Below are 22,036 nucleotides of genomic sequence, written 5' to 3'. Positions count from 1 at the left end.
GATCAAGTGATCCCTGTATATAAGCTCTAAAAACATCACATGGTCTCTCTGTATGAACAAAGACACTGTATATAAAACAGCTGGAACTCTCAAGGTGAGATTCTGTGCTGTGCCTCTAAGCGGTGCAACACAGAATTCACAGCTCAGCACTGAGGCGCTTTTGAAAATCCCACCAGGTGCTTAAGCACCTAACTCCCATTAATTTCAGTGGGAGTTAGGGACCCTGCCACTTTTGAAAATCCCACTAGGCGCCTATCTGGATCTTTAGGTGCCTGAATATCTTTAAAAATCTGACCCTTGGTGATTTGTCCAAGGTCACTTAAACCCAGATCTCCCAAGCACTTAACTCCACATCGAAATGGAAGCATCAATCAGGATTCTTAACAAAATCCTATGCATTTGTATGTCAACTATCTTGTGCCCACAATTTGTCACCTATTCCTTTCCCAAGCTGATCCATACTTCTAACAATAATTGTCAAGCGAGGTGATTATTTACTGTTTAAAAGTAACTAAACTTTAGTACTTTTACAACAGGCACCAATACAGGACTTAACCAATCCTTAAAAGTGGGAATTGAGGGAAGTGTGGAATCTCCTTGGAAACTAGGCAAATCACGTTCAAGTTCCACTTTACTTTCATTAAGATCAATCTGTTGGTCTGTGGTATTTCTGGGCTGCCTATTCCCCACAGTATTTGGACACCGATGGTAATATTTTCAAAAGTGCCTAGCAGATGCTTGAAGTCCCTCAGGTACTAGTGAAAATTTTACCCCGAGATTTGGAAACTAGGGCTCTTTTCTGGACCCATAATTTTTATTTATTGGTGCAAGATGCTGTTAAGTTTAAAAACAGTGTAATTAGAGTTAGTTCTCTGAACAATGTACTGGATCAACAGCCATTTTTGCTGTATTCTCTCACTGGTGTTCGGGGCCCTAAATATAAGTCCTTAACAAAAGGTCAAATATTTAACAGGCGCTGTGACTGCAAAAATCACCTAGACCTTCCAGTAATCTTAGAACATAAAGGAAAATTACTTACCTGCTGTAATTCAGCTTTTCCAAAGGTATCATTTGACTGGATTCCTATTGTTGGGTTTCAAGTTTCCAGTGTGATACAAGAGGGCACTCTTGTTGCTCTCAACAGACTTTTAACTTTCAAGCACCAAGTGGTGTTCTGTGTACATACCAGACACCAGGGCTTTCTAACATGTATCCCTTGGGTTTCTTCATGAGCAGGAAGCAATGAGCTCCCTCATCTCCAGACAGCATTTATGCCTGCTATAAACTTTCCTAAGACAAAATGAGCAGAAAGTTACTGAAAAAGCTTCAGCTTCCCAACTCTGAGGGGAATGCAAGTGTGGGTGAGCAGTCAAGTGATATCTTTAGAGAAGCTCTCCAAAGATAACTGGGGAAATCTTGGTGCTGTTGAAGTCACTGGTAATTTTATCACAGACTTCAATGGCACCAAGATTTCATCCAACATATTGACTTGGATACCTATATTGGAGCCTGATCCTAAGTTCATTATAGTTAATGATATGATCCCTCCAGTAGCTTCAATGGGCTTTGGATCAGGGCCTTGGAAACTAAAATGTTCAAAGGAAGTATCCACAAAGCAGTACATTCTCTAATTTATAAGTGGGCAAAAAAAATTCAGAGGCATTTTTGTAAGTCTCGAGAAACACCTTTCATCAAATAGGAGGTAAAAGAGTTGGAGAAAATATTACTGACTGGGTAGCAAACAGCCACTGGCATGCAATGTTCTCTGCAATGTAAGAGCAACTACATTGCTTTACTGCAAGAAGGAAAACATGAAAAGAGCAAAGGACATGTGCCCTATTGCCATCAATTTGAGAAGCTGGATCAAATAGTGATGAATTGGTCCAGAATACTAGTTCTTATCAACAATATAAAAATTGGTGGAAAGGACCAACTTAATAAAGAATTTGGAGAAACACTGTCCTTGTGCAAACATGTTGGGATGGGGGAAAATGCCAAACTAGGATGAAAAAACCTTTGTCCTACACACAGGTCAAATCTCAGCACAGTCAATGTATTAAAACATTGGTCTTGAGGTTGAAACAATCTGCAGTTAGATAAAAGGAGCTGAGTCTAGAAGGAAAAGGGAAGGGGTTTGTTTCCCTAAAGAATTCAGAAACAAACTTCAAAACACCCTAAGTGAAGGTGGGAAAAGACAAGCTACAGTATGTCCAAAATAGCCTGTGAAATATCTCTGAAGGAGGCACTCAGCTCCAGCACAGCATCAAAACTATCGGCACTAGTGAGAACGACAATGCTTCTCCTCTCAGAAGAGCTGAGGCTGTTGATGTGCTAGGGATTGAGGAGTCCCACATGCCATATCGACACACCATAGCTGACAGAGAACTGAAATTCCCTTATCAACACCAATTTCAAAGTCCCAGTCGGTTATGAAGTTGAAGGGCTAAGAAAGAGATCAGTTCTCCAAGGAATCTACTGGGAACAGGGCACTGAAAAAAGGATACAAAGCACTGTCCAAGTGCAACTGAGGTCTGCAGAACTGGATCCGGCCTCTATGGCAGCAATTCCAACAAGTAGCTCCTTTGACAAACTCAGTAAAAAAAAAAGGAACTGGAGGGGAACATTACACAGTTGGGATTTTCATGTTTTTTAAGTGTGTGGACCCAAATCATAATAGACATTGTTTCATGGATCATCTCCCCTTGATTCATGACATCATGGATCTCCCTTCCCCCTCCACATACTGTCAATCACATAAAATTCTTGTGGCAACTACAGCAATTGCTTACTTGGAAAAGTAACATAAGGAGATAATGTATGTATTTGTATTAGTCATCTAATGCAACGCAGGAGCTGAAAACAGAGGGAGCCAACAGCATCTGACCAGCCAGTTCTCCACTGATCACTAGTGAGTGCCCTGTGTTCAGTGGGTGGTCTTTTGAAAACTGTTCAGGAGGGCACTGAGGCACCTATTAATGTCTTGAAGGGTCAAAAACCATTGAGACAGATGAGAGTTCCTGCCATTCATCCTGGAACTTTGATACTTAAAAGTAAGAGTCCAGTCACCATGGTATCTTTAGATGTTTTTTTATTATAGTGATCACCATTAAAAAGTCAACGTTTCCCCATAGCTACCCACCATTCTATACCCGAAATAACACATTTCCCTGCACAAACAAGAAATCTCAATTACTATGGGCGAATGTTGATTTTTAATGGCAGCTACTGATGAATCTCGTTTTGACAGAAGCATATATAAAATCACCTGTTGTATTGAAATTAACTCATCCATGTTATTTTCTACAATTGTCAGTACTACCTCACATGATCACATGCTAAGCCAATAAAAGGCTCTTTGAAGCAAGGATTTGTTTGTATAGCATCAAACAGAATCCCTTTCTGGAACGTCTGAGTGCTACTTTATGTAAACAGTAATAAGAGGAGGAGTGGCAGAATTATAGGTACTGTAATAAGGTGCATTCATATTGTCTTTTTTAAAAATCTGTAATTTGGCTAGCCATTTCTACTGTGAGGTTTGTCTTAGCACACCTAGCTCTTCCTGGGAACAAACCTTTTATCTCAAAGTTAGATGTATCTGGGTGGGTCATGAAAAACAGGATTTGGAGCATAAGAGTTCTGAAGGAAACCCATGTAAAGAAACTATTCTAACAATACTATTTTTTTGCCCTCTTTCCTCCTTATCAGTGTGCCTAGACAAAAGGGGCCACAAATCTTTTCAAGCAACATCTATGTAGTTCCAAGATGCTGGAAACAGATGGATTGTAAATCTACTCAATTCAATTTAATTGTGAACTAAAAAGGGTAAAAGGGTAGCCCAGATCCTCAGCATGGAAGTCAATGTAGCTCTGGCAATTTACAGCAGCTGAGGATCTGACTGTAATTTGAATATTTAATATACAGTCAGACCTGTTTGGTTATAGAAAATACCCGCAACTGCAGATATTTGGAAAAATGCACCTTAACTGAGAAGTTGTCACATGTACAGAAAATCAAATGTTGATCTTTTTCATGGATTCCATTGCCTTTTGTTCTCATTTTTCCTTGTATTTTACTTGTAGTATATCAACAAACATACACACAGGTCCACAAGAAGTCCCCGTTTCTCTCCCCCACTCACAATAACACCAAAAAATGAACATAGAAAATATTAAAAAACTCTGTATTCAGTAATATTCACACCAAAGTGTATGGATAGATATATCCATTAAAATTATGAACATTTCTAAATATATTTTATGTATCATACATATATTTATATGTATAATTACATATCCACAGAAGTTGTCTTGCTGTGCGAAAGCCAGCAATTAAAGCAGAAACAGGTTTCACAACAGGACACCCATATATGCATATGTACTGGCTGTTTGGTTTGTTAATTTATTTACAACTTAACTATATTATAATAAATGATTACTGCTCTATTGTACAAACATAATAGTAAAGGTTTAGGTTTGTTTTTTAAATACAAAGACTGCAAATGAATACATGAAAAAATACACACCATGTACAGTATTTATAATTTATAAATGCAAAGGTAAGACCTCTTTAAATTATTGCACTTGCATTTCTTTTTACAAAGAAGATAGTTTATACGTATCATATATATAAAATCAATTTTTCACCTTACTAGATGTCATAGAGTTGAATGCTGTTATCTTGAAGTTCTTTCTTCTTCACAGAACTGCCCCCTCTGAATTTTGAATATACGTGGATCTACTCTACAAACCAGTTTGATATACCCTGCAAACCAGTTCATTACTAACTTTTTCAGTTTTTGACAGAGCATACACCCAAATTACAATCGAGCACAGTTTTTGGTCAGCAAGCAGACAAAAGATCGTTGTAATGTGCCTTCGCTAGATTGGGATACATAACCTAAAATTTGAATATGAGTATCTTTATAGAAGAGTGTAGAAAGTCACTTAGTCTCCTTAGAATGAACAATTTACTGCACCATTTCACAGAATGGTAACTATATCACAGTGTTTTAGGCAAATGCATTTCTTCAAGAAGGTTGCAATTGTTTGAACAGGTAAGGGACTTGGGTATTTCTTTTAGATAAATAATGCTATATGTTGCCCTTACAATTTTAACACTAAGTGGCCTGAACACAGTAACAGCAAGAGACTGACTAGCTAGTACATATATTTCTACTTCTAAATTTGCAATCCATGCAGATTATTTAAAACACACCTAAGTACTCTGTACTGTGTGCCATATGAAAATGTAAGTGCTACACTGCATGCCTCCGAGGATCTAATTAACATATTTGAAAATATGCTCCCATTTAAAAAAAACCAAGTACATTATTCTAATGTATTGCTTCTACAGTGCTACAATTTATAATAATGTAGCTGCAATGTGCTGAACCATTACAGTAGAATATTGCACTATCTTACAAAAATTCTTAACTTGATTACTGCAGTAATGGAGTTTCCAGCAAAGCTTTTATAGAACACAGTATATTAAGTGATAGCTAAAATGGCTAATACCATCCTGCGCCATCCACTTTTCACAGGTTGGCTACGTTTTCCTCATTCATTATGTTCCAGGTATTGTTTCAAGATGCATCAGCAGGAGCTATGGCTGAATATGCATCTTTCTCAAATTCAGCTTCTTTTGCCTCAAAAGAATGTAAAAATATAAAATACCGATAGACCCTTTTTTCTACTGTTTTGTTTAGAAGGGAAAAGGTCATTAAAACTTTAATAAAAAAATGCTCTTTTGGAAATAAAAACTATACATTTTATAAGACTTCTAGAAAACATGTCTGCCAATTTTTTAAAAGTTCTTATTCATTTTGTGTGACTACTAAAGGGACAAAACCTCAGCTGACATTTGACCACAAAAATGGTTGTGTCAGATGTTTAGTTGTTCTATTTGCCAGTGAAAATATAAATTTGTGGACAACCAAATATTCAACATGGACCTGAGTCATGACATTTGAATGCAGACTCAAACTTCTTCTTAGATTAGGGTTTTCAGTTCTGGGATACTGATTTGGGTTTACTTCTGTCAAACACCTGGATGCCTAAAACTGTACTCACTAAATTAGTCTATTGGACAAACTGATGCAACTTAGAAAATTTTGCCCATTAAAACTATTGTTTTTGTTGTTGCCTAAAATATAGGTAGGCTTTGTCCATATGGTTTTACTCCTTTCCCCTGTCTTACTCCAGAGGAGAAGAAAGGGGGTGGAGGGACTGTATTAACTCTAATGGAACTTTAACTATAACAAACTGTTTTAAGTGGTTCAGGTTACTCAAAATGTCAAGTACCAATATGGTTGTCTCATCACATTAACAGAACTATTTATTGCAACTTTGCTTAATTTGTTAGGGAAATACATAAAGCACCTATATGATACTGCCAAGCATTTTCAGTGACGACTCATGATCTAGCTAATTTAGATTTTACAGTCAGTGACTAGAAATCAGACAAACGTTCTGTGAAATGAATATAGCATGTGACAAGGAATATTTTGCAACACTGACAAATTCAGCAAACAGAGGGAGAAGGGTATGGTAATAACAGACATGCTTGAGCCATGAAAGAGATTTTCAATGAGTTGTTTTGGGTATCTCACAGATATATAGACAGACTGTATTTGAGGCCACCACAGATCTGTGAAGTTTCCACATAAATCAGTAACTCTGGGTCGTGTCCCAAGTTCTTTGCTTGCAGTAACACAGGCTGCGTATGAATTGCATTATTTAAACCAGAACTGATAAGGAATAAAGTAGAGGACACCACTTATGTCAATCTTGTTTGTTTAGTTTGATAAAATTGCATCTTTATAATTTTTTTTCATTCCAGAAAAATTCACTGGTGACTATGCAGAGAATAACATCATTTAGTATTGGCAAAGCAAACTAAGCGCTTGCATGGATGCTGCTAGACATCCTTGGTCCCCTGTATGATTCAAATCTGAACTTCAAATAAAAAGATTTGATCAAGATACCCCAAATCTAACCCTACATGGTATTTTATGTGCTGCAAAGGCTTATATATAAATTATGTGATTATAGATCACATACTGTAGATGCATACAAAAACTGGTTTGTGCTCGACCAGAATAGAAGGCAAAACTCTTCAGGGACCCAAACATTTAAATAAAGAAAAATAATAAGATGCATGCTTATTAGATCAATACAGTTCAGTAAACAAGCAGAATGGAAAAAGAGATACTACCTATTACCTTTAAACTGCTGACCGTACTACTACTTGTTTTTACATTACACTGTAGTGTTGCCACCGAACCACTTCAAAACTTGCCTATCTGCACGCAGGTAAGAAGAGTTGTATAATATAATGTAGGCTCGGCAGTGCAGACTAAACAAATGCAGTATTGCTAATGACCGGGGTATAGAAAAGATGTACTATATCTATGCTGAAATTTTATTTATTTTATTTTTAAAAAGAAAGATTCAGGGTCAATTTTCTATATTGAATTACACCCTTTGCAACCACATTAAAATCAAAAGGGTTGCATTGAGCATAGGGCCCCAAACTGCAAACAGTTATACGTGTGCTTAATGCTAAGCACGTGCATAATAGTTTGCAGGATCTGAGCCCTACATCAGCCCAGAATTTCTTCCAGAGTTTCAGTTTTCTGAATCAGCTATTTTTCTGCTTAGTTAGGTAGCTCTAAACTTGGAAATGTTTGCTGAACTAGAAAAAAAGCAAACGTGAAAAAGGTAAATGGCTTCCCTTTTTTTTTGGTAGTTGAAAACATACAGTACTGGTGAGCAACATAAACGCTAGTCAAAGGAAAATACTTTCCTTTTATTGTGATGGTACCGCAGTAATGCCTAGTATACCTGACTTTTCTGACAAGGCTCCTACTTCCAGCAGAAAGTATTGTACATTAAACATGTCTCTCTAATATTTTCTAAAATATGACTCACCACAAAAAATATTAGCATGACCACTTGACATACAGCTAGCTAGGCAGGCAGATCTCTGCTATTACATTCAAACTTTAGCCTGTCATTTTAGTCAGTGTTGATAAAAAGGTCCAGCCTGAAATTATGCCTGCATCTTTCCTTACCGGAGATAAAAATCCAGTACTTCCAGTGTATGAATGGATGAGCTCTCTATCTTTTCACATAATTACAAAGAACCAAACACCACAGCCAGTGCTTTCAACATTTAACTTGAGAAATAAAACAGTTGTTCTGTGATACCTAATAGAGTTTTTGGAGCCTTGAGCCTAAAAGTTGATTTTCCTTCTGTCTGCAGCAAGATAATTCAAGTACTGTAACTTCAGGAAAAGTTACAGTCCCAGAGGTTTTCTGCTAAATTTCAAACTGATTACAAGTAGATCACACATAAACATTCACAATAGCAATGTGTAAAATGTTCTATTTATAGCCAAGAACTCCCAAACACTGGTGTTAAATCCAGCCACAGTACAATATAATAAAAGTACCATTGAAACCCTTACTAGAAAGATACAATTTTAAAAGTACCCCCTAATATTTTTCCCTTCAGTTTTGAATTAAGGCCTCAGCAATGTAGCCCATGAGAAAAGGCCAGTCTATTATATTCACATGTCATAAGTTTGCTTTGACAGCTGATTCTGAAGCAACTGAGTTGTCAGTCTCTCTCTGCTTTATGTTGTGTCACTGATGTTAGACAGGAGACTGGCAGTCAGTCGCCTAGCTGAGGTAACTCTGTAGGTATTACCTCCACAGGCAGATCTGCTTCTCAGCATTTGTAGCTTTTTTTTTTTCCTTTCCAAAAAAGAAAAAACCCAAACCAAACAAAAAAACAAAGGAGAGATGCCTTAGAGTTAAACCAATTTGTCATGGCTGTTTAGTCATCAATCTTCACAGGAAGTGAATCTGAGGTCTGGGGATCATGTGGTTGGGACGGAATCCATAATGAAGTTTCCTCTCCTTGCGTCACTTTTTCCCATTGTTTGAGATTTTCCCTGGAGATGCAAAAAGAGCATAAATCTGTACATAACTTTAATATTTTGTTCATAATAATTTCTGTTATATTATACCAACAGAAGTAGCTTTATGGTGTACATAACACTGGTCGATAAAGGTTTTCTTACTACTGTATTATTTCATCTTATTTCTTTCTGTCAACTCCATATTTTAAGCTAGATGCCTATTCTAGGGAAGTATATGCTGGCTATTGCCAAGATCCTGTGTGTTCTGCAATTCAACAGCTGCCGATTTGCCACAGAATTCACCCCTTGCTAAAGAATTGTGCTAAGGAGTCTGCTTCCATTTCTTATAAAAATTATATTTCTAATCTTCATGATTGCAGAGATGTCTTTAAAAGCATGACCTAATGCAGTGATGCCTGCTCAAGGCTGCAGAGAAACTGAAACAATAGCTCTTGAGAGATGTGACCTGTCCCATATCTCACTCAGGGCGTCATGGACTCTGTGGCAACCTAATTTGTCATTTTTCCAGGATGCCACAGAATTCAGCATTCTTGCCATGCCATTTGCCTCTACGGAAGCCATAGCAGCCCACAATTCTTCATGAAGCCTTCTCTGCATTTATAGACATCTTCTCTGCATCTCAAGACAATACAATTCTGCTGGCCAAAGTAGCTAGTGAACACCTTTTAGATACTAAGATTATTGTAAAAATAACAAGGAGTCCTTGTGGCACCTTAGAGACCCCTGAAACCTGTCACCATGTAGGGTTATTGTATTAGTCAGTCTTCTCCAAAGCAAAGGGCCTTCGAATAAGGGGCGGGGTTCTTGTCTATTATTCTCCTTCCTAGAGGCAGACAGTGCTCATTACCTTAGAGCCTGGCCTACCCTCTCCGTCAAGTCTCCAAACTTTGATTTTACAAATCATAAAAGTGTCAAATAATACAGCTGTTTACAGCTTAAGTATCTGAATGGAATCTGGAGCTAGAGTTTCACCTGGTGTAAACTGGTATCACTCCAAGGACTTAAATTGGACTATGTCAATTTATATCGCTGTGGATCTAGTGAGTCCATGATATTTACATATGGTCAAAATGGACCATTTAGTTTTCAAATGCAGAGCAAAAGACAGCCATACTATCTCAGTTTTAACAAAATTCACTCCATTGTGTCCTACCAAGAGTCTAGTTATCAGGGCCGGCTCCAGCATTTCTGCCGCCCCAAGCAAAACAAACAAACAAACAAAAGTTGTGATCGGCGGCGACAGTTCAGCGGCAGGTCCTTCGCTCCTAGAGGGAGTGGGGGACCTGCCGCCCCCGAATTGCCGCAGGTGCCACCCCTCTCCCTTGGCCGCCCCAAGCACCTGCTTGTTAAGCTGGTGCCTGGAGTCGGCCCTGCTAGTTATGTAGACAGACTCTCAGACAGATGTCTGCAGTGAAGGAATAGGAATACAAAACTACTAAGGCCTTACGTATTATGTATCACATTAGATCATTCTAGTTTATGCCACAAGGCCCTCCTGATTTATGTGACACAGCTTCATTGAAATATTTGGTAAAATGCAGGAAACCACTAAGATATACCAGGTTCTAAGCTGGGAGAGCAGAGAAGTGGTAGGAGCAGGAAAATTCTGAAGCACACTTGTGGGACAGCAGATGTAGAGGTGATGAGCGCCATCTGGGATGCTAAGAGTTCCACTCCTGTTAGGAGCCCTGGGATGGAAACTATGTACCCCTGGTCATTACAATCTGAAAAATACACCTGGAGCCAACCAACCAATAAAGAAGAAGCACTTGGTGTGGGGCAGAAGGGGCACTGAGAGCTGTGAAAAAAGCTGAACAGCCACCACCATTCCTAGCTCACTTGACATCCAGAAACTCCAGAACATCCCAGGGAGACTCCCTAGACATGGAGGAAGGGGTGTGTGGGGGGGGAAGGTGTCAATCATTATTTGGTTTTTAAATCTGTCTGTTTTATCAGGGATTCAGAGTCCCGAAGGCAAGAAAACAAAAATAGGCTTTAGAAAATTTTGGTTTGAATTCAATCCATCTTTAAAAATCATCCCCTCTCCTTTTATCCCCAATATAAATATATTATCTCAGATTTGGCTGCTTTGGTATGCACTGTGTGTATTCAGTTTCCAAAACAATAATGGAAGTGACACCATACAAATACAACACAGATTGTGTCTTTGGCCTGCACAAATTCAGTAAGAAAGTAAACTTATTGTTCAGAACAGATTTATTAAAACAGAAATGTGGAGCAAACTATCACATAAATTAACCTTTCAGATTCTTAGGTAATATCTTATTCCAACAAGATGAATGATGGAGTCTTTTTAAAAGGTACAGCTGGTATGATTCATATGCCTTTCTGCTCACCAGCAAAGCTCTGGCTCTGAAGTGCCTGGAATAAAGGCCCACAGTCTCTCAAAGTTAAAACTTTGATGCTGACAGGATGTCCTGGCTGCTTGTGTTGCTATTACTTTGCAGCATTTGTCTGTATTCCAAAGAATTCAAGGACATAACATCTTAAACACCGCATTCCAGAAACGAATATTATAGATATAAGGGTGATATCAAAATGTATTTAGTCAGCAACTGAAGCAGTATTGAATGAAGCTCTTCACTGTGATGAAAGCCAATTGCCTCTCACTAAAAAGGCCATATGCACCACACCCTAGTTATCTGAGGGTATGTCTACACAGCAACTAGAAACCCATGAGAGCCTGAGTTTGCTGGCATGGGCCAGCCACGGGTGTCTAGTTGCTGTGTAGAAATACCCCCAAAGGCCTCTGGGGAAACCCAAGACCTCCAGTGAGACAAGAGTTTTGATAATTAGAGGAACTGGCCAGTGAACTTTGAAATACATATTCAGGGTTGAGTTCAAAGCCCCTTGTCTGGCTCCCCCAGCTATAGACAGCCCAGAGCTGGTTGGCTCAGTGCAGTTCCAGTCTTGCTGAATTTAGGATCTCTGCAGGGGTGGCTTTGGTTGTGCAGAGCTGCTAAGTTCTGAAATCAAAGAGCTGCTGATGAATAGGAGGTTAGGCAAAATTCTTACATTGTAGGATTTCAGTTTATCAGGAGTCATTTCAATCTTGTGGTGATCATTAATTCGGCTCACCTGAATATTAGCAGTTCTATACAACTTTAGTCAAACCTTAGGGAATGTACTGGACCTTGAGATGAACCAAGAGTTTAGCTTACCTGGTGTTTGGATAACTAAAATTTGACTGTAGTTGACAAGGACTTTTAGAAATAAAAATATTGAATCTTGGATTCCAAATAGTGAAGCATGATTACTGAAGTACAGAACACCAGTGCAATCAGTACTAAACAGTCTGATTACTGTTAATTCACACACCATATGCTGGTCCAGAAGAAACACATTCTTGGAAAGATGCTCATATTTATTCTAAAAGACTTTGTGCCTGACCTTCAGAGGCACAGAGCACCTGTAATTCCCACTGAAGGCAAGTAAAGTTGTGGGTGTTTGGCACCTCTGAACATCCAGCCTTAAGCATTTCTATTTGAGTGTCCAAGAAGTGAGACTCTCAAAATTAATAGATATTTTAGAAAACTTATTTTAACAACATTGTTTAGAGTAGGGAGGTTTTGCTTATCTAAAGTTTTGGGAATCTGGACAGGAATCAAGAATGTTGGGGTCTAACTGGAATCCTGATCCTGACTAGAACTTTGTGAAAATTTTCAGCAAAAAATGTAGATTCGGTGACACTGAAATGTTTTGTGAATTTGTGCTGAATTCGCCAATTGTTTCAGTTGGACAAGAAAATCCAAAAACCCTAAATGTTTCATTTTGACATTTTCAAAATGAAATGTTTCTATTTTTCTGTTCAAAATGACTTTGGTCTGAAACTTCCTTCAATGTTATTTAAATTTTTTTTTTTTTTAAATGCTCAAAATCAAAACAAAATTTTTCTTTTCAAATCAAAATAAATGTTTCGGTTCAACCCAACATGAAAGGTTTTGTTTGATTTTGTTCAAACTGAAAGACATTTAAAAAAAACCCTTTTTGATAAGCCTAAAATTTTGAAAAGTTTTGGGTCAACCCAAAACAATTTTTGTTGGAACTTGCCCCGCTGGCTACAAGTCCTGACAATGATATGCTGTGTAACCTTATGCATCTTATTTACCCTCTCTAATCCTCAATTTCCATATCTCTAAAATGGTGATAATGATTCTCAACTACTTCACACAAGTATTGTGAGGCTTATGTAAATATTTGTAAAATAAGTGCAAAACATAATTAAAGCCAGTCAAGTGACTGAGGAGTTCCTGGCTTCCTGTCCTGAGGTTAATCCATTAATCATGTGGCCTCTAAAAAGACTTTTCCTACCTAACTTCATAATGAAAATATTTAAGTACATATTTCTGAGCAAAGTGGATTTCTGATTTTGAAGACATCCAGCTAATGGGAAATATTTCATGAAGAAAGTCATCTGGAGTTTTCATAAATGTAAAACATTTTGAGGAAGTTGAACAAGTTTTTAAAAAAAAAAAGACAGCATAATTGAGAAAAATTGTGATGGGAACCAGCTCTGCTACAGAATGCACAATTTGTCTTTAGGCCACAGAGGAACAGGGAGCCAACATCTAGCTTTCAGCTGTTGATATTACTGGATGACTATTTAGTAATCTATCCCGCACAGGAATTACAAATCTAGCAATTAGCTAGGTTGCAAGACTGCACAAGCTACCTCTACAAGACAGCTGACTGATTCACAATCTAGTAAAATTAAGAATGTTTACAAGTAGTTTTATAGGGAACTTCAAGTGAATTAATTTTTTGCTGAAATTCTCGGTGTTTAGCTTTGGCCTTTTGTTTCTAGCATTAGAAAGGGAGTCTGGAGCCTCCAACACTAAAGGGAATGAGACGTCAGTGTAATAACAAAAACCATGTTAAAGCAGATAGGAACATCTGGAGTAGGCAGGAGCAAGTCTTGCCACCACAATTACATTTAGGCAATTGATGGGCTTATATCTGATATGTAGAAAAGGAGAGAATGCAGAGGAAAAAAGGTATGTGCACGCATGGGTGGGAAAGAGTCAGAAATAGCCTCCATCACAATGAGGTCCAGAAGTGGTAGTATTTATTTTATTTAACATTTGCATATTCACTGAGCCAAGCAATGTGGCCAAGTGGAGCTCTCGGAGCCCATCACTGAATTTAGTTAGCAGGCACTCCTCAATAATGTACATCGTTTGACCTGCGCCACAGCTGCAGCATAGCTTGTCTCGAAGATACTAGTGGTGCTGGTTGGCTGCACAGAGGCCTTGCCCAATCCAGGATCGACTAAGAAGGACCCATTGATGACGTGGCAGGTTGAAGCTGGGCGGGTGAACAGTAGGGTCTGTGATGAGGAACTGATTTGTGGTTGGTGTTAAGCACCAGTCTTCCTGCCACCGGGATTCTGCTATCATGTCCTGGCATGGCAGCCTTGACCACAATGGGTGTCGTAATGAAACACGTAGCTAGTGGGTTAAAAAGGGCATTGAACAAGGGCAAGTCTGGGTTGGCATGTACCTTATCAAGCAGCTTGCCAGCTGCAATCTCCCTCCTGATGTAAGGGGGAGCAATGTGGCAGAATTGGAAGCCATAGAGATGAGTCAGTCGAACAGTTCCTGTGATAATGAGTAATTGTTGAGTCGATTTGCATGTCAACAAGTTTGGTGTTTCCTGACCGATTCCATACAGGCACACAGTACTCTGCTATTGAGTACGAGATGGAAAGGGCTGAGGTCTTTAGGTTGGAGCATCTGTTCCCCATGAAGAACCTGCCAGTTTGCTGAGAAGGTTGTGTGTCTTGACCTTTGCTTGTATCTTGCTCAGGTGGCTTTTGTATGTCAGTGTTCGGTCAAGGGTCATGCCTAAATAAACTGGGTAAGCTTCATGCTTCAGCCTCTGGCCATTCATTATGATGTTTAGTTCCCTCTTAGCGTTGGCATGGTGGAAGTGGTATGGGCTAGAGACTGTCTTGCTGGTGCTAGGTGAAGGTGCCATGTCTTGAAGTAGTCAACCAGGTGGGGCAGTTGGGCTAATTAAGCTACCATCTGAGTATTCTTGTCATATAACCAATGGAACTATTGTATGCAAATTAGCTGTAGAGCAAGGGTGGTGATTTGTTGACTTACCTCTGAAATCACGTTAGTCTAGGACTGTTGGCATGGCATAGATACATACCTTGCTGTTGCATGGATATAATCTGTAAAGTCAAAGTGGCTGAGAACTTAAAAATTGGATGATAACAGACCATGTATCCCAGTGATGACTGAACCTGGTGATATTCTGAATTAAAAAAGCTTCCAGCCAAGCTTGTAGCCGTTTCCATCACTTCACGCTGACTCAGTCATTCTAGGCTTCAGAGTATACACAAACACACACACTTCTGGACCTCAACTGTATATTTTAGATGGATGAGTGGATGGACAGACAGAGCGAGAGGATTTCCTTTTATTTACTTTACACTGCCACTGTACCCAGAAGAGAAAATACTAGTGGTTTAAAGATCTGAAGAACGAAGAGAGTACTCTGATCTGCCACGGAGGAGAGAGAAACATGTCAGTTCAACTAGAATACAGGAACACAACCATCAGAAAAGGAATAGGAGAGAGATGACGTGACAGTAAAAGCACAGAAGAAAAAGGTATTTTAATTCCCAGTAGTTATGCAAGTAAAATGGAGGCATGAAGCAGACAGAGGGAAGTTGACTTGTACTGGGGTAGATGGAGGTAACTAACTGGGGACACCTTGCCAGTGGACCTGCTTGTCTACAGGTAGTTTTGACATTAAATACATTTTAATAGCTGCATCCATAGACCTGTGTTAGCTGAACCTACCCAATAGTCCCTGCCTCCAGGTGTCTGATGCACTTGCTAGAGAAGAACATTTATGTTTGTCTACATGAAATATTTGCAATGTAGAGACATATATTTCTAGACAGAGATATGTAGTGGGGCATGCTCTCACTCAGCCAAGATATATGCTGTGCAAAAACTTGCATTGCTACTCACCTGCATGCCCGGAGTAGTGGCCCAGCAGGAGGGAAGATCTGTGTGAGTGTGGTGTAACATGGGATGGCTACAGCATTGTAGAATCCAATCTGTGAAAAACATGGAAAAAATATTGACAGGAGCCAAATTATGACACAGTTAACTGCAAAAGAGCCCCAAACTAGTCTATTTACACCGCTACCTCGATATAACGCGACCAGATATAACACAAATTCAGATATAATGCGGTAAAGCAGTGCTCCGGGGGGCAGGGCTGCGCACTCTGTTGGATTAAAGCAAGTTCAATATAACATGGTTTCACCTATAACGCGGTAAGATTTTTTGGCTCCCGAGGACAGCGTTATATCGAGGTAGAGGTGTACTTACTTATTTTACAATTTACTTACTTACAGTCTGTCTTACTGTTCTGTACTGCTGCCCATCACCATAGCCTCTGAGCACCCATCAAAGTGAACTCAATAGCAGTCAGTTCTCCCTTTTGGGGGTAAAACATACTGCTTGAGGTAGGTTGTCTCTTTGGATTTTGTTGCTAGGTTGATTTGTTCATTGTGGGGGTTGGAGGCATGTGGGTAGATGGGACTGTCCATGTTCGGAGTGTCATTATGGTGGAAAGGCTTTTCAAAGAGGAAAATATTGCAGTGTTTCCAAAAGATGGGTCAGATTCTGGATTTGCCTTATGTCCTCTGGAATTCTGATTCATACTTGGATTCCCTGGATGTTCCAAGGATATTGTATAGTAGGAAAGTTTTCTAAAAATGTCTCCCGTTTCTAAACACTGGTTTAGCTCTAACTGTGGGGCCCCTCAGAAGATGGTTCAACTGACATTTTTTATGATGTGTCTCATAACACTGCTCAGAGCAGGTCTAGTCAACAGTGTTAAAGGTGCTACTAGCCCATCTAGGGTAGGGCACCTAATGTTGCTACCACTGGTGTTAACAGCAGGACATTTTCTGAAAACGGCCCTGCTGTAACTTCACTGATTTCAAGGAAGTCGTGTTTGCTTACACTACACATTTAAATTTGACTCCCTCCTACCGCGCCTCACTTAAAAATAATAATAATCCCCAAAGCTTTTAATAGAGGACCACACGCTAGCCAGTCTAGTGCAGGAAGATCCACAGCGTGGGCTACCAGTCTTTTCATCTGATATATAGTTTTAAATGTATTTTAGTGAAACAGCATACTGTACCATGATCACAGGGCTTGACATGTAAACCCCTTTTTATCTATTGACATAATAGACCTTATCCACATTGTAAGGGTACGGACTCACCCCTGTTGTGCCCCCTACTGGTTATTCCAGGGAATCAGCTTGTCCAGCATCTGGAGCGCCCTCTGCAGGCCGGTAATCCGCCTTGTCCCTGCTTCTGGCCCCTGTGTCCCTCCCAGGACCCCGGTGCCCCTTGCTCTGGGTGCTGCCCCCTGGCAGTACACCACAGATCTGGGTCTCCCCTCCCTGGGGAACCCCCACCTTGCCTCAGTACTAGGCCACTGCCAGTCACCAACTAGCCCCCGCTCCCTGGGGCAGACTACAGTATAGGCCACTCATCACTGGCAAGGAGGGTTTGGACCTGCTGCCTTGGCCTAGCCCTGGACTGCCCTCTGCAAGCCCCAGTACCCCTTGGCCTATTACCAGGCCGCAGCCTGGGGCTATCCAGGTTGGAGCTCCCCAGCCTTTCCCCAGCCCTGCTCCACTACAGGTACCCTGTCTAGCTCCCTGCAGCCAGGCCTTTCTCTCTCTGAAGGCAGAGAGAGACGCTCCTGGCTCCCAGCCTCTTATATAGGGCCAGCTGCAGCCTGATTGGGGTGTGGCCCCAGCTGCAGCCACTTCCCCCAATCAACTCAGCCTTCACACTACCTGCTCCCTGGGCTATCTCCGGCCCTTCCAGGCAGGAGCAGATGTCCACCCTGCTACACACATATTAAAAAGCAAATCCTGACCCTACCTCCACAGATGCTGAGGCTCCCTCTGCAATGGAACTGGAGTGTAAATAGGTGTGTTTGGTGCTTTACAACAGATAGGAGATACAGTCCCTATCCTCAGATTCTTACAATCTTGACTACAGAATATATGACATGACTGACAGAGAGGCTGCAGTTGGTAAGGGAGCCGGGCTGCAGTAACTGGAGGGAGGTTTAAACATCCTAAAGGAGCTCACTATTTTAAACTGTATGTTTTATATGCACTCCATGGGGTTTTTTAAAGAGGTCTGTAATTAATATTTATTTTATTTTAAGAACTGACAGACTGCTACAGACCTGTCACAAATTCTAAAGGAGATATCTGCTTAACCTACCCTATTAATACCATGGCAAAAAGAGAGAGGTTTTGCCAAAATTAAACACATCTGGGATTTACATTATAGAATCCTATCACTGAAACCACAGTATTTAAAAATAAAATAAAATATTATGGTTTGGGCCATGCAAATAAGAACACTTTCATTTAAAAAATACACAACGAACTAGACAAACTCTGAGAGGGTCAAAAAAGAGCTAGGGTGAAAAAATGAATAAAACCAGTTAATCCATGACAATTCCTTGAGATAGTTTCCATTTCTGACCAGGAGTTTTAAATGTTATATTTTATTATTTTAAAAAGGGCATGGATTCTCCAAACTAACATTCCAGTTCTCATCCATACAGCTGCATTTTAAGGACAGACTGTGGCTAGATTAAAGAATTTAATATAGTCCCTCTTTAATTCTGTTTTACAAGTATATGAATATGTAAAAGATTGCAGGAAAACTTTCAAAAGCACCAAGGTGACTTGGGCACTTAAGTCTCATTAACCTTCAGTTACACACAGGCTCCTCAGTGCCTAAGTCCCTTATAAAAATGAAATTTAGGCATTTTTGAAAATTTTACCCAATGCTTTTCCATTTATTAATAACCAATATGTTAAAACCATCACTAGCTTTCACAAACAAGGCTTTTAACTTTCAGAGAATAAAATTTAAAACAACTTTATTTCAGTTTTACTGCATAAGAAAAATTAAATTTTATTTTCCAACCTAAAAATCCAATTTTTGAGGAAAAGCTGCCCTTAATCTGAAATGTGTGGGCAGCTTTCTTCCCTCCCCTCATTATTACGGCTGCATCAGTCTGCTTATCAACAGGGCTTTCTGCTGAATGCATAATTGTGGCAATCATGCATCCGTTCAATGGACCTCAAAAATCATACTCTTCTAGGTGGGAGTGGAATTCTTCTGAGTGACAGATTTGAATCTGCCCTCTCCCAGCAGTTGGTTAAAAAGAGCGAAGGTCTAGAGGAAATAGAGCTGCAACACACTATATTTCAGGACAGCATGAAATAGCATGCTCTTGTTCCAACAATGTCTCTGAGGAGGATGTTTCCAGTAGCAATTTTAAAATCAGCTATGGGTTTGTTTGGAAAGTGTGGAATTTGGCATGACACAACTACCAGGTCAAAAAGTTATCACATGCCTTGCTAAAGGCAAATATCATATCCCTTATCAAGTTTTACTTGTGTATATCTTGCAGCCATTATAAAACATTTAATTTTAGACAGCCCATACTTGGCCTTGAGGGACCTCATCCTTCTTGTCTCTGTCCATCATAGGTATAGGTTGAATACCTATCTTCTTCATTTCATCACCCTGGAGAGAGAAAGAAAAAAAGAGTCATGTACGTCCTGAATAACTAAAGACATTCAGAAGAAAAATCAAGATTTCTTAACTGAAAAGGTGTTTCTGGTTTATATTATTTTTAATCTAAGTCTTTAGAATTCAACATACCATATGGGAACAATTGAAGATACAATCTCAGAAAACTGTACAACAAGGACTCCTTTTATGAGCATGATATACTCAAATGGTAATGTAAGCAATAACTCCTAGAAACTAAGCATGATTGTGATATATTTTTGTGCATTTAACTTTGTTTTAGATGGGCCTATCCAAGGTTGAAGCAGTTGTATACAGTAAAAATAACAGACCAATATAAAGATTTACCTGCCCTCCCTACAATCAACCCCATTTCTCTTAAAATGTGTCACCAATGCCTCATAAAATAATGACCTGCTTTGACAAGTTATTCCACAATACCTCAACTAACTCATTCAGGGAAAGCCTAAGAGATGAATCTTGCAGCATGCCCTGAAGGTCAGTTGATCCAGGCAATTTTGGACCAAAGGTGAGGAGTAAGTTTCTCAGTATTGGGCACCTTGCAGAAAGTATCTTTCCAATCAGCCACCTCTTTTAAAAACAAGTGGTGCTAGCCACACGCTTGTGCTCATCACAAGTGCTGCAGTATTACATGGTGAAAGGGGCAGACTTTCAGGTATACGGGAACCACACCTTTTATAGGGCAAAACCATCACCTTAAATTCTACCTGGGAACTAAAGAGAAGCCAGTGCACCCTGCTGATCACCAGCATAATGTTGTAAAGTTGCCCAGTGGTCTTAAAACAGAACAGCATGTTTAGAACACTGCAGAAGTGTGATCTAAGAAACGTATAGATGCAATAAGATTAGTTTTGGCCACAGCTATTACTTGAACATCCAGGAATAGTAGAGAACCTAATGTGACCTTCATATTGCAAAACTGAGTAATAAGTGTTCTAGAAACTACCTCATAAAGTTGCTGATATAATCTGTGCTTGTTTCAGACCTCTACTGTATTCATAAAAGGCAAATAATTTGAAAAGCAGGTACAGTTCTGCACACTGTAAGAGCAACATATCTTACAGTACATACTACTCTCTAATGGCAGATGTACACGCAAATCTGGTTATGAGTGAGGTTTCCATATGTACACTTCTGGCAAATATGGTCAGTGTTTAACTCATATATGCATATGTATGGATCTTTGTTTACACGTTTTTGTCTGTTTGTATATCTTGTTCGGGCAGTCCAGTCCAGTCTTCCTAGCCATTTCTATAAACCAGAACAGTAATTGAAATTAGCATAATGTGAGATGAACAAGTTGAACCAGATGAGTCCAAATAACTTAGATAACATATGCAGGTATAAAGGAGGTAGAGAGAATCATTGATTTGCAGGGATCCTAGAAATCCATTTGCCATGGAAAAATGCAGAATTTGTGTTTTTACAGAGAATCTTTGGTTTTTACATTTTGTGAAAAAATAAAAACAAATATTAATTAAATGTTACGGAAAGTATCAGTGTCACTTATTCAATGAGTACAACCTCCCCCTCTTGTGGCTGATTTTTCAATGTTTTGACCACCCCAGGCAGCTGGTGGTTTGATTAATACAGAAAGCTGGATAATGGAGGCTTGGATAAACAGGATTCTATTCTACATTGCTAAACATACTCCAATAAACTGCTTGCCGAGTACAGAGGTTACTCAACGGCATATAGGGATTCGTGTTTTAATGCATCTCAAATTTCACTTTAGCCTCCAGGACTAATTCAGAAAGTGAGTAATGTTAATATAAAAGCAATTTTTACTTTATTTTTTGTGCTTTTCAACAAAAAATCTGAAAATATAGAATACAGACATAGAAGTATTTGGTATATGTAAGAAATTCAAATTGCAATTCTATTAATTAATTGATAAATGGTAGTCTTCGAACTTGCTTAAAAATTGTAAATATATCAATAAAACATTGTGTTTAACTGATACCTATATATAGATATATGATCCTATTTAACAATTACACAAAGTGAAGAACATTTTAAACATACTGGTATTACTAACTTGTATTCAATATATTGAAAGTAGCTATTAATCTCATATGCAGATTGTAAGCAAGTGGCTTTTCCACTCATCTCTGAGAACTGTACAGACAACAACTATATCTTGTCCAAACTTACCCCATTACCGGAGTTTACCATTATTGCTAACTTAAGTAATAACAAAACATATGGTGGAACGCAGTCTAAATTTTCTATTGAGTTTGGCTGTTCTTAGAGTTTCCCCTGCAGGATACATGTACCTGCCCCTAGTTTCCTCTGCTTCGGAGGAGCCTTCAGACCCTTTTATGTTCCTGAGGTAGCACCCGCCTGTGCTGTCTGCTAGGACAGGGTGAGGCACAGGAATGAATGCATCTTCTACTACCTGACACCCCCCTCAGATTATCCTTTTCTGAAAAGTGATC

At 39.3% G+C, this 22,036-nt stretch overlaps 1 protein-coding gene across 4 annotated transcripts in view; it reads right to left on the bottom strand.

Annotated features, from left to right (window-relative positions):
* Positions 1-3,073: 3,073 nt before the first annotated feature.
* PDE10A (phosphodiesterase 10A) overlaps positions 3,074-22,036 on the bottom strand; it is a 270,956-nt gene continuing 251,993 nt past the window's right edge. For all 4 annotated transcript variants that reach the window (XM_034765248.1, XM_034765250.1, XM_034765252.1 and 1 more), the window contains 3 exons: positions 19,491-19,571; positions 15,952-16,040; positions 3,074-8,956 (listed from right to left, as the gene is read on the bottom strand). In XM_034765248.1, coding sequence (XP_034621139.1) covers positions 8,839-8,956; positions 15,952-16,040; positions 19,491-19,571 — 288 coding nt within the window. In that variant the 3' untranslated portion in view covers positions 3,074-8,838. The remainder of the gene's footprint in view (positions 8,957-15,951; positions 16,041-19,490; positions 19,572-22,036) is intronic.

Source organism: Trachemys scripta, chromosome 3 (assembly GCF_013100865.1).
Source record: "Trachemys scripta elegans isolate TJP31775 chromosome 3, CAS_Tse_1.0, whole genome shotgun sequence".
Taxonomy (NCBI): Eukaryota; Metazoa; Chordata; order Testudines; family Emydidae; genus Trachemys; species Trachemys scripta.
The sequence above is the reverse complement of the archived record's forward strand: the minus strand, read 5'-3'. Positions and strand labels throughout refer to the sequence as shown.